The sequence below is a fragment of the Chanodichthys erythropterus genome, chromosome 10 (genome assembly GCF_024489055.1).
Source record: "Chanodichthys erythropterus isolate Z2021 chromosome 10, ASM2448905v1, whole genome shotgun sequence".
Lineage (NCBI taxonomy): Eukaryota > Metazoa > Chordata > Actinopteri > Cypriniformes > Xenocyprididae > Chanodichthys > Chanodichthys erythropterus.
In genome coordinates, this window is record NC_090230.1 from 27,981,631 (window position 1) to 27,994,126 (window position 12,496).

At 42.3% G+C, this 12,496-nt stretch overlaps 1 protein-coding gene across 1 annotated transcript; it reads right to left on the reverse strand.

The window, feature by feature from the left end:
• Positions 1 to 328: 328 nt before the first annotated feature.
• si:ch73-352p18.4 (inositol 1,4,5-triphosphate receptor associated 1) lies at positions 329 to 11,561 on the reverse strand. Its single transcript, XM_067397041.1, has 13 exons — positions 9,607 to 11,561; positions 9,425 to 9,497; positions 9,321 to 9,351; positions 9,105 to 9,245; positions 4,610 to 4,741; positions 4,384 to 4,528; positions 4,257 to 4,291; positions 4,044 to 4,091; positions 3,894 to 3,967; positions 3,731 to 3,808; positions 3,543 to 3,653; positions 3,346 to 3,466; positions 329 to 3,196 (listed from the first exon to the last, which is right to left on the reverse strand). Exons 1-13 carry the CDS (start codon positions 9,668 to 9,670, stop codon positions 3,158 to 3,160), a joined length of 1,092 nt encoding a protein of 363 aa, XP_067253142.1. The 5' UTR covers positions 9,671 to 11,561; the 3' UTR covers positions 329 to 3,157.
• Between the last annotated feature and the right edge of the window lie 935 nt (positions 11,562 to 12,496).

Consider the following 12,496-nt stretch of genomic DNA (forward strand, 5'->3'; position numbering starts at 1 on the left):
GTTACCTCACATTACATCATTTCACACGAGCTCCAGCGTCTGTCGTTCACATTATCACATCATAATACAGTTACAGTGATTACAGACAGCTCATAATCATCTGAAATTACATTACATAACACTGGCGTAGGAACCGGGGGGGACGGGGGGGACGTGTCCCCCTCAATATTGGAAAATGCTGCATGTGTCCCACCCAAAAATTAGCCTATACACCGCAGGAACAAAAACTGTACATTTTGAACTTTTATTTTGAATACGCGACGAAGAAGATATTCGTTTTTGTCAGTCAAACCCAGAGTGATTTCATTCATGTTTGAATAATCACCATTCGCCAATCACCAGCTTCATATTCTTCACTTTTCACCTATAGTCGGACTCGGAGCATCTGATTGGTAGAGAGAAGTCAACATTACACTACGAACATTCAAATACGTTATTGGTGCGCACCAGCTTTGAACGACTCGACTTTGTATGAGGTAAATTAGTCTCAGTCAAGCGGTTTAAATTAACAAGCTTTTTAAAACTGAATTATGGATACGAGGCATGACATTATAAACTTTTTAATAGAAAAGTAAAATGTTATTGATATAGATAATAATGATAGTTCTAGTTCCAAGTGCCTATATCCAAAGCCGTATGTGACTGTTGTGTTTTTGTATTTTTTTGGGGTTACAAATCAAATATTTGCCTTGTAAAGTGCCCCTTTCCTTTCTGCCCGCAATTGCAGGGGGGCTTGTACACTTTTATGTTTCCCAACTTCAATATTAGTGTAATAATAAATAGATAAATTAAACAGATGAACAGATGATAAACAGATGATTTTGTTTATTTATTTTGCTGTTATTTCATATATGTCGTACCACGTATGTTACTATTATGGTGGCGAGATGGACGTTGATTCATAATGGCCAAAATGTCCCCCCCAATGTCAAAGTGGTTCCTACGCCCCTGTTACATAATATTATTATAACTGGGCCATTCCACCGAATGGGTGCCATTTCTGTCCCCAGGACATTGCATGTATAAATATGCATGAAAATTAACTCTAAAATACACTTTATTATTAAGCAAAATGTCCTGAACATTACTCTAATTGCAAATGTAAAATATATAATGTAAAACATTATTAAAACTAGTCAGAACACTAAACAGTTGCATTTGTTACATGTTCCTGCTATCTAAACCTAAACTTTATCATGAAATATAATCATTAAAATCTTTTAGAAATCGTATTATTTTTGCATTGTTGTGTGACTCCATGTTAAACAAAAGAAACTTCATAAGAAATCCATAATATGTTATATAAAATACACATTTTAGTCGTGTCCCCAGGTCCTGTGACCCTCACACATACCCCTTCTGAAACACTTGGAACATGACACAAGACACGTTTTCAACAGGAAGTTGCATCATCTGGATCTTATGCAGGCCACCAAAAGTAAGTCCTCTCATTTTAATTTCTGTATATTTAATGAAATTGTAACTATGACTGAGAAGGTCAATCTCAACGTACTGTCCATGTTATTTGTTTATTTTAAAAATATTTTTAGTATTTGCTCAGTGTCCTCATGATATTAGCATGTACGGCATCTGGCAATATGTCATGTATTTGATCATTTTTTGCTTAAAAACTCACTCAATCCTGTTACTTTCAGTCCTGTTACTCACATGAAAATAACAGGAGTGAGTAGAATCCTGTTTTGTTGATTTAATAGTGTGAATATAAAACTATTCACCTGTATCATGTGTTTTACAGTTCAAATTAAATTGTAGATTCTTAGGATTAGTTTTACAGTGTTTACCCAGTGTTCATTCCTGTTACTAAATGTATTTATTTTAATTTAAAAAAATTGTTAAACCACTGTTTTATCAGTTTTGTTTGGTCCATCATTTATACAATTGTTAAATAAACTAAATTATTGAGGCTTGATGCTTCTGTCTTCTTTTTATTAAAAAACAATATTTTGTCTTTTTTATCAAAATGCACCTTGCCTTAATATAAAGCGATTTTTTATTTTTTTTTGTCACAAATATCAATTATTTGAACAAATAACCAGCCATTTCTTCAAAACAAACACTTTCTTGAGGTGAAAACAAAGGAATTAATTGACCTGCTTTTAAACATGATTTTTAAACAGCACATGAGTTTTGGTAACAGGACTGAGAAAACATGCATCCATCTTCTGCTTTGAAACCTTGTAAAACATTAAATAAAGTTGCCTGATATTGACCGATACACATTTTGAATAGTTAAATGTGTGTAGCATTAGATTCAGTGTTGAAAAAAGATTTAAAAAAAATAACTTTTCAACATTCAGTGGAATGGCCCAACTACATAATATTAATATACAAACCACACATATAAATGAATTTATACCAATTAATACAACCTAATGTGATATACTGATAAAAGTGAACTAATTTACTTTAATTCTTTAATGTCACTCATGCGAATTGTTTTTCAAAGTCAAATATGCTGATTATGAAGTCACTTTTCCCAATAATCCTCTATAAAACCATTAAATCAACAAAAAAAGTTCAGTGATAAATATTTTATCCTAAAGACGATGATCTGCATCGACAGTAGATCGTTTAAGGACGTTTTCAGATACCATGACCTGATTTAATCTGGTTAAAATGACCTGACCATAAAATTAAGAGCACTTCCTAATCTTGTTTCTCTTTCTGAGACGTGATTGGCTGCGCAGCAGGATGTTGGCAGGTTTAAGATGAAATTCACAGCACAGGATACAGGAGCCCGTGAAGGAACATTAGCTAACGTCTGTATGTGTTTATATAACTTCAGCAGAATGAAGAAGAAAGTTTAATCTCATCCAGATCAGTTTCTGTTAAACTGCATTAACCTGCATAAATTAATATTAACGTCTCGCATGCATTAATTACCATTATTAGCATTCCAAATAAAAGCAGCGTGAAATGAGCAACACTTGTATGAAGCTTCTCAATGTCTCTCTGAATTTAAATACTGTTAATTAGTGTTATTAATCTGTTGCCATGGATTTGCACCTGTTTCAGAAGAAAGGAAGACATTCAGTTGAATTAAATAGGAATATTTAATGTTTGTATTGTGTTCAGGACAGGCGTGCAGCACATTCACAAGGATTAAAGTGAATTTAACACTATAATCCAGTTATGTTCATCTGCTGTGCTCAGTAATGAGCGAGTGTACCGCCACCTGGTGGAAACCCACAATCAGTGACACTCAAAACAAAAACAAACTTTCATTCAGGATTCAGTTATGACAGACTGGTTATTTATACCTATACTAGTCCTCTAAAATCAAATAACAACACTAAACCATCAGTGTTTAATACAAACACTCACGACTACATATAAAAGAGTCGCCATCAGCATCATCAGACCAAACACGAGTGATATCATTCTGATGATCCATCCACACAGAGTCCTCCCAGACAACAGGGGGCGCCGACGTGGCACGAGATACCTGCAAACACCATAAAACGTATCAGCGGCCTGAATTATGCGCATAAATTATGATAAATACATGAATGTAAACGCACAGCTCAGTGTTGGACTCCTCCCCTCTTTCTGACTCCTCCCCCTCAAATGAACTTTCTTTGGGTTTGATTGGAGAACGGTGACGGCGACGGCACAGCCTGACTTGCGTCGCACTGGCAAATACGAAGATTGGTCTCATGCATTCATGCAGTGTAGGAATACACATGTCAGAGTACTGCTCGCATTTTACCTTTGAAACACGCTGCTGTCACCTTCATCATCTTGTTTGAGACTGTTCACAGGAGAATCTGCCAGAGCTACTTCCTGTCTGAGAGATGCACACAGGAAACAATCATATTTTGTGGTTAAATAAAGTTTTAGCTTCTCTCAAACTTAATCATGTCTAGTTTTACCTCCCGTCAAGCTTTTTCTTTGTGTTCGCATTGGTTCTGCAGTTCTCCAGAAACGAAGCCTCTAGATGCTTCAACTGCAGCGATAAAGACTTATAAAGACTTGTACAAACATCCAGACATCAAACGCTGGAATATGACCAAGAAACGTACCTCAGATTGAGTCGGGAGAAACGTGATGCTGACCCTGCGGCGTGATGGCTACGACATAAACACAAGCTGTTATTGATGAATAATAGAAGACAAATGATAATGACAGTAAATAGTCACCATCTATCAAGCTCCAAAAAAGAATATAAATATGCAAAATAAGGTCTAGAGGTACTAATATGAGTTTAGTCTAATAGTTAAATGATTGTCAGTTACCTGTTGTGATGAATGTCTGAACAGGTCTCGGTCATCTGTTTGAGGAAAATTCTGACTATATGAGACTGCATGTTTATTTAAATACAGGAATGTGATGTCCTCCAGGCCAGTAGGGGGCAGCACTGACCTGTGGAGTCACTGTGTAATCGGCCCCTCCTCCTGTGCAGCAGCTTCCTGACCTCCAGCATCTCCTCACTCTCTGTAGTGTGACGTCTCTTGAGATGCTCCACGTGTACTGACATGATCTCCACGGCATGACTGACACGCGCCTCCTGATGCACGCAACACATGAATAATGCATGGTTATAAAAAGTTTCATGAAAGGTTTATGTGGGTTTTGTCATGTGAAGTACCTGGTGTGCAGCTCCAAGCATCTCTGCTGTTTTGACAACATCGTCCACGTTGCTCTCCAGCTTCTGCAGGTTGTTCGTCATCTGTTGCACCATCTCTCTGCTATCCACATCTGGTAGGCGCTCATACAACACCTGCAGGACAGCACAAACCCTTCACAACGCTCTTATAACACTCTCACAACACTCCCACTATCTCCTCACAAAGTTCTAACAACTGTATCAAAAATCCCCCTCAAAGCTCTATCAACTGTCTCACAATGCTTCCACAGTGCTCCCAAACACAACTCACTCACAATAATTCGATAACTTTAATTACCTCTCATAACACTCACATAACATCCTCACAACCCTCTCACAATGCTCCCAACAATGCCCTCACAACCTTCTTAAAACCCTTCACAACACAATCCACAACTTTCATAACCCTCTAACAATCCACTCATAACACAGACAACACTCCCATAGCGTTCACAACCTCCCACAACACTCAAAAAAAGTCTCACAAGCCTCCTTGATTCCCTTTCATAACACTTGCACAACGTTCCCTCAATGCTCTCACAATGTCTCCACAACACCCTCACAACCCTCTCACAACATGCCCAAAAATTGATGCCCTCACAACGCTCTCACAACGTTCCCTCAACGCTCTCACAATGTCTCCACAACACCCTCACAACCTTCTCACAATATACCCAAAATCGATGCCCTCACAACGCTCTCACAACGTTCCCTCAACGCTCTCACAATGTCTCCACAACACCCTCACAACCCTCTCACAATATACCCAAAATCGATGCCCTCACAACGCTCTCACAACGTTCCCTCAACGCTCTCACAATGTCTCCACAACACCCTCACAACCTTCTCACAATATACCCAAAATCGATGCCCTCACAACGCTCTCACAACGTTCCCTCAACGCTCTCACAATGTCTCCACAACACCCTCACAACCTTCTCACAATATACCCAAAATCGATGCCCTCACAACGCTCTCACAACGTTCCCTCAACGCTCTCACAATGTCTCCACAACACCCTCACGACCTTCTCACAATATACCCAAAATCGATGCCCTCACAACGCTCTCACAACGTTCCCTCAACGCTCTCACAATGTCTCCACAACACCCTCACAACCTTCTCACAATATACCCAAAATCGATGCCCTCACAACGCTCTCACAACGTTCCCTCAACGCTCTCACAATGTCTCCACAACACCCTCACAACCCTCTCACAATATACCCAAAATCGATGCCCTCACAACGCTCTCACAACGTTCCCTCAACGCTCTCACAATGTCTCCACAACACCCTCACAACCTTCTCACAACATGCCCAAAAATTGATGCCCTCACAACGCTCTCACAACGTTCCCTCAACGCTCTCACAATGTCTCCACAACACCCTCACAACCTTCTCACAATATACCCTAAAATCGATGCCCTCACAACGCTCTCACAATGTCTCCACAACACCCTCACAACCCTCTCACAACATGCCCAAAAATTGATGCCCTCACAACGCTCTCACAACGTTCCCTCAACGCTCTCACAATGTCTCCACAACACCCTCACAACCTTCTCACAATATACCCAAAATCGATGCCCTCACAACGCTCTCACAACGTTCCCTCAACGCTCTCACAATGTCTCCACAACACCCTCACAACCTTCTCACAATATACCCAAAATCGATGCCCTCACAACGCTCTCACAACGTTCCCTCAACGCTCTCACAATGTCTCCACAACACCCTCACAACCTTCTCACAATATACCCAAAATCGATGCCCTCACAACGCTCTCACAACGTTCCCTCAACGCTCTCACAATGTCTCCACAACACCCTCACAACCCTCTCACAATATACCCAAAATCGATGCCCTCACAACGCTCTCACAACGTTCCCTCAACGCTCTCACAATGTCTCCACAACACCCTCACAACCCTCTCACAATATACCCAAAATCGATGCCCTCACAACGCTCTCACAACGTTCCCTCAACGCTCTCACAATGTCTCCACAACACCCTCACAACCTTCTCACAATATACCCAAAATCGATGCCCTCACAACGCTCTCACAACGTTCCCTCAACGCTCTCACAATGTCTCCACAACACCCTCACAACCTTCTCACAATATACCCAAAATCGATGCCCTCACAACGCTCTCACAACGTTCCCTCAACGCTCTCACAATGTCTCCACAACACCCTCACAACCTTCTCACAATATACCCAAAATCGATGCCCTCACAACGCTCTCACAACGTTCCCTCAACGCTCTCACAATGTCTCCACAACACCCTCACAACCCTCTCACAATATACCCAAAATCGATGCCCTCACAACGCTCTCACAACGTTCCCTCAACGCTCTCACAATGTCTCCACAACACCCTCACAACCTTCTCACAACATGCCCAAAAATCGATGCCCTCACAACGCTCTCACAACGTTCCCTCAATGCTCTCACAATGTCTCCACAACACCCTCACAACCTTCTCACAATATACCCAAAATCGATGCCCTCACAACGCTCTCACAACGTTCCCTCAATGCTCTCACAATGTCTCCACAACACCCTCACAACCTTCTCACAATATACCCAAAATCGATGCCCTCACAACGCTCTCACAACGTTCCCTCAATGCTCTCACAATGTCTCCACAACACCCTCACAACCTTCTCACAATATACCCAAAATCGATGCCCTCACAACGCTCTCACAACGTTCCCTCAATGCTCTCACAATGTCTCCACAACACCCTCACAACCTTCTCACAATATACCCTAAATCGATGCCCTCACAACGCTCTCACAACGTTCCCTCAATGCTCTCACAATGTCTCCACAACACCCTCACAACCTTCTCACAATATACCCAAAATTGATGCCCTCACAACGCTCTCACAACGTTCCCTCAACGCTCTCACAATGTCTCCACAACACCCTCACAACCTTCTCACAATATACCCAAAATTGATGCCCTCACAACGCTCTCACAACGTTCCCTCAACGCTCTCACAATGTCTCCACAACACCCTCACAACCCTCTCACAATATACCCAAAATCGATGCCCTCACAACGCTCTCACAACGTTCCCTCAACGCTCTCACAATGTCTCCACAACACCCTCACAACCTTCTCACAATATACCCAAAATCGATGCCCTCACAACGCTCTCACAACGTTCCCTCAACGCTCTCACAATGTCTCCACAACACCCTCACAACCTTCTCACAATATACCCAAAATCGATGCCCTCACAACGCTCTCACAACGTTCCCTCAACGCTCTCACAATGTCTCCACAACACCCTCACAACCTTCTCACAATATACCCAAAATCGATGCCCTCACAACGCTCTCACAACGTTCCCTCAACGCTCTCACAATGTCTCCACAACACCCTCACAACCTTCTCACAATATACCCAAAATCGATGCCCTCACAACGCTCTCACAACGTTCCCTCAACGCTCTCACAATGTCTCCACAACACCCTCACAACCTTCTCACAACATACCCTAAATCGATGCCCTCACAACGCTCTCACAACGTTCCCTCAACGCTCTCACAATGTCTCCACAACACCCTCACAACCTTCTCACAATATACCCAAAATCGATGCCCTCACAACGCTCTCACAACGTTCCCTCAACGCTCTCACAATGTCTCCACAACACCCTCACAACCCTCTCACAACATGCCCAAAAATTGATGCCCTCACAACGCTCTCACAACGTTCCCTCAACGCTCTCACAATGTCTCCACAACACCCTCACAACCTTCTCACAATATACCCTAAAATCGATGCCCTCACAACGCTCTCACAATGTCTCCACAACACCCTCACAACCCTCTCACAATATACCCAAAATCGATGCCCTCACAACGCTCTCACAACGTTCCCTCAACGCTCTCACAATGTCTCCACAACACCCTCACAACCTTCTCACAATATACCCAAAATCGATGCCCTCACAACGCTCTCACAACGTTCCCTCAACGCTCTCACAATGTCTCCACAACACCCTCACAACCTTCTCACAACATACCCAAAATCGATGCCCTCACAACGCTCTCACAACGTTCCCTCAACGCTCTCACAATGTCTCCACAACACCCTCACAACCTTCTCACAATATACCCAAAATCGATGCCCTCACAACGCTCTCACAACGTTCCCTCAACGCTCTCACAATGTCTCCACAACACCCTCACAACCTTCTCACAACATACCCAAAATCGATGCCCTCACAACGCTCTCACAACGTTCCCTCAACGCTCTCACAATGTCTCCACAACACCCTCACAACCTTCTCACAACATACCCTAAATCGATGCCCTCACAACGCTCTCACAACGTTCCCTCAACGCTCTCACAATGTCTCCACAACACCCTCACAACCTTCTCACAATATACCCTAAATCGATGCCCTCACAACGTTCCCTCAACGCTCTCACAACGCTCCCTCAAACCTCAGTGGAGTACCTGCAGCATCTCTCTGGTCTGTTGCAGTTCTCTCTGCAGATTCTCCTCTGCGACGACGCGGTCGTGTCGCTCCGCCTGCAGCCGCTGGGTCAGCGTGTACTGGTCGCAGTGAAACCCCAGTGCAAACTGGGTAAACGCGCTCTGTGTGTGCGAGTTCACAGATGTTAGCGACATGTGGAGATGTTATACCTAACACACACTCAGAGAGAGACTCACCTCGACCTCGTCCTCAGTCATCTCCACACTGCTGTGAGAAACATTTCCTGTTAGCGTTAGCATTAGCAGCCTGATACTGTGTGTGTGTTTCGGTGGGTCTTTACCTCTTTAATCCCAGTCTGTCCATGACGGATAACTTTTCCCAGGAAGCCGCCAGCAGCTTCTTTGAGTTTGCATCTGCTTAGTGTGACCAAAACCAGCTAAAGTTAGTGTTCAAAACGTGGTATTTTGGTACTATGTTAAGTATGGTAATACAATGGCATGTTTGTAAGTGTGCGTGTCGTACCGTCATCGCTGTCGTCACTGTCTCCCAGTATTCCAGTATAATCACACAGGCCTGATTCATTCATCTGCTGATAAATCACACTGAAAGAAACTAATAAAACACAGTGTAATTTAGAGTTTACTCTGTGTGTTTGTATCGTGTCCGTTCAGAGATAAAGAGTCAGTCATAATCTTCTTAGCGCTCTTAAGGACTGACACTGATCTGGAATCATCCGTCGTGATCTGAAGTGCCTCAACACACGCACAGCACAACTGATCCCAGAGCAGCAACAATACATGCTGAACAAACAGACAACATGAAAGAGCTGCTGGAGGAACAGGGACGGACGTCAAGGGTTAAAAGAGCCTGAAAATGACCAGAAAGGCTCATAACAAACATAAAAGGGTCAAAGGTCATCAGAACTGAGTCATACAGGACCATCATCAAATCATCACAAAAGAAAATATAATAAATGTAATTAATAATTTTTAAAACAAATAATTTAACAGTTTTCAATTATATTTAATTGTATATATTTTATTATTCTTATTAACACCCTGGTTTTGAAACTATAAAAAAGTAAAATGCAGGATGTATTTCCATATCTGACCACAAGAGGGCGTTACAGGACTCATTGTGTGCAGTGACTGGTGTTTGAGATCTCAGAGGCAGAAGACAAGGACTGAATTACTTACAAAACTCAAACAAACAAACAATCAAACTAACAACTGATATTAATAAAAAAAACACCCCTGACAACCTCAAAGAAATCTCCTCAGGGTAGTTCAGTGGACTTCTGAGATTCATTACGTGTCTGAATGTGTTTCATAAACAGATTGTTTGGTTTTGTAACAGCACATTCAGCATTCCTCACAAGCGTCTGAGGCCGCATGATTCGAGTGCTGATCCGTCTAATCTGTATTAGGCAGATTTCAGCATCTCGTGTGACCAAATCCTGACCAAACCCTTAAACCCTTTTGTTTCGCACTCCAAGTCAGCGGGAGACGAACAGACAGAGAAACGACAGAATCCGGACTGGAATCGGACCGCTTGCTGGGACGTGGAACCTAGCAGAACACACACACAATGGAGAGAGGGCGAGTTATGCCGCCCTGGGGTCACATTGTTCATACAACATCTGCAGAGCACATTCACACACACACACACCCTTAAAACAAAGGTTATACACAAACAATCATACATAATGATAATCATAATGGGCGTGTGTTATCCTGTGACCCACATGATTGTTCTGATCCTCATGCATTTAATTAATGATCTTACAGATAAGGAACAAATCAAAAAGAGCACAGGGTCACGACCTTCAGCTGAGGAGGAAATGCACATAACATACAGGAAACAACCTTACAGAAGAGCACACGGCAGAGGAAGAGCACGTACCTTTGGAAACCTCTCGCTGACCCTCACGCCCTGCGATTCATCACGACTCTTAAATCACACAATGAGCCTGAATCTCTGAACATCAAGAACACCACAGTGAAGATCAAAAAGCACCCCATTAATCCTCCAAAACACCCTGATGATCCCCTTAAACATCCAGTGCTCTTCTAAAACACCCACCGAAACTCCCAAACATCTAGATTATTCCCTTAATACACAACCCTCAAAACGCCCCAATGATTTCCCAAAACACCCACTAAAACTCCCCAAAACTCACATTACTCCCTAAATACTTAGTGACCCTCAAAATCACGCCAATGATCCCTTAAAACACCAAGTGTCCCTCAAAAACATCCACGAAACTCAAACATCTAGATTACTCCCACACCCCAATGATTTCCTAAAACACCCACTAAAACTCCCAAAAACTCACATTACTCCCTAAATACATAATGACCCTCAAAACACCCCAATGATCCCCTAAGACACCCAGTGACCCTCAAATACACCCACAAACTCCAAAACATCTAGATTATTCCCTTAATACACAACCCTCAAAACGCCCCAATGATTTCCCAAAACACCCACTAAAACTCCCAAAAACTCACATTACTCCCTAAATACATAATGACCCTCAAAACACCCCAATGATCCCCTAAGACACCCAGTGACCCTCAAATACACCCACAAACTCCAAAACATCTAGATTATTCCCTTAATACACAACCCTCAAAACGCCCCAATGATTTCCCAAAACACCCACTAAAACTCCCCAAAACTCACATTACTCCCTAAATACTTAGTGACCCTCAAAATCACACCAATGTTCCCTTAAAACACCAAATGACCCTCAAAGACACCCACCGAAACTCAAACATACAGATTACTCCCTAAATACATGACCCTCAAAAACACCCACCAAAAACTCAAACATCTAGATTACTCCCACACCCCAATGATTTTCTAAAACACCCACTAAAACTCCCAAAACTCACATTTCTCTCTAAATACTTGATGACCCTCAAAATCACACCAATGATCCATTAAAACACCAAATGACCCTCAAAGACACCCACCGAAACTCAAACATACAGATTACTCCCTAAATACATGACCCTCAAAAACACCTCAAAGATCCCCAAAACACCAAGTGACCCTCGAATACACCCACAGAAACTCCAAAACACCTAGATTACTCCCTAAATACAGAATGACCCTAAAACAATGATCCCCTAAAACACCCACTAAAACTCCCAAAAACTTGTGTAACTCTCTAAATACTTAGTGACCCTCAAAATCACGCCAATGATCCCTTAAAACAAGTGACCCTCAGAAACACCCACCGAAAGTCAAACATCTAGATTACTCCCATATCCCAATGATTCCCTAAAACAGTAAGTGACATAAAAACTTAAACTTATTTACATAATGACCCTAAAAACACCCCAATGATCCCCTAAAACACACAGTGACCCTAAAAACACCCCAATGGTCCCTTACAACACCCATG

Excerpts from the sequence above, each read along its gene's own strand:
- si:ch73-352p18.4 (XM_067397041.1), bottom strand. The coding sequence starts at position 9,670 with ATGAATGAATCAGGCCTGTGTGATTATACTGGAATACTGGGAGACAGT. Across the intron at positions 9,352-9,424 it reads GACAGACTGGGATTAAAGAG|CAGTGTGGAGATGACTGAGG; the intron begins GTAAAGACCCAC and ends TGTTTCTCACAG. Across the intron at positions 4,529-4,609 it reads TGCTTGGAGCTGCACACCAG|GAGGCGCGTGTCAGTCATGC; the intron begins GTACTTCACATG and ends TGCGTGCATCAG.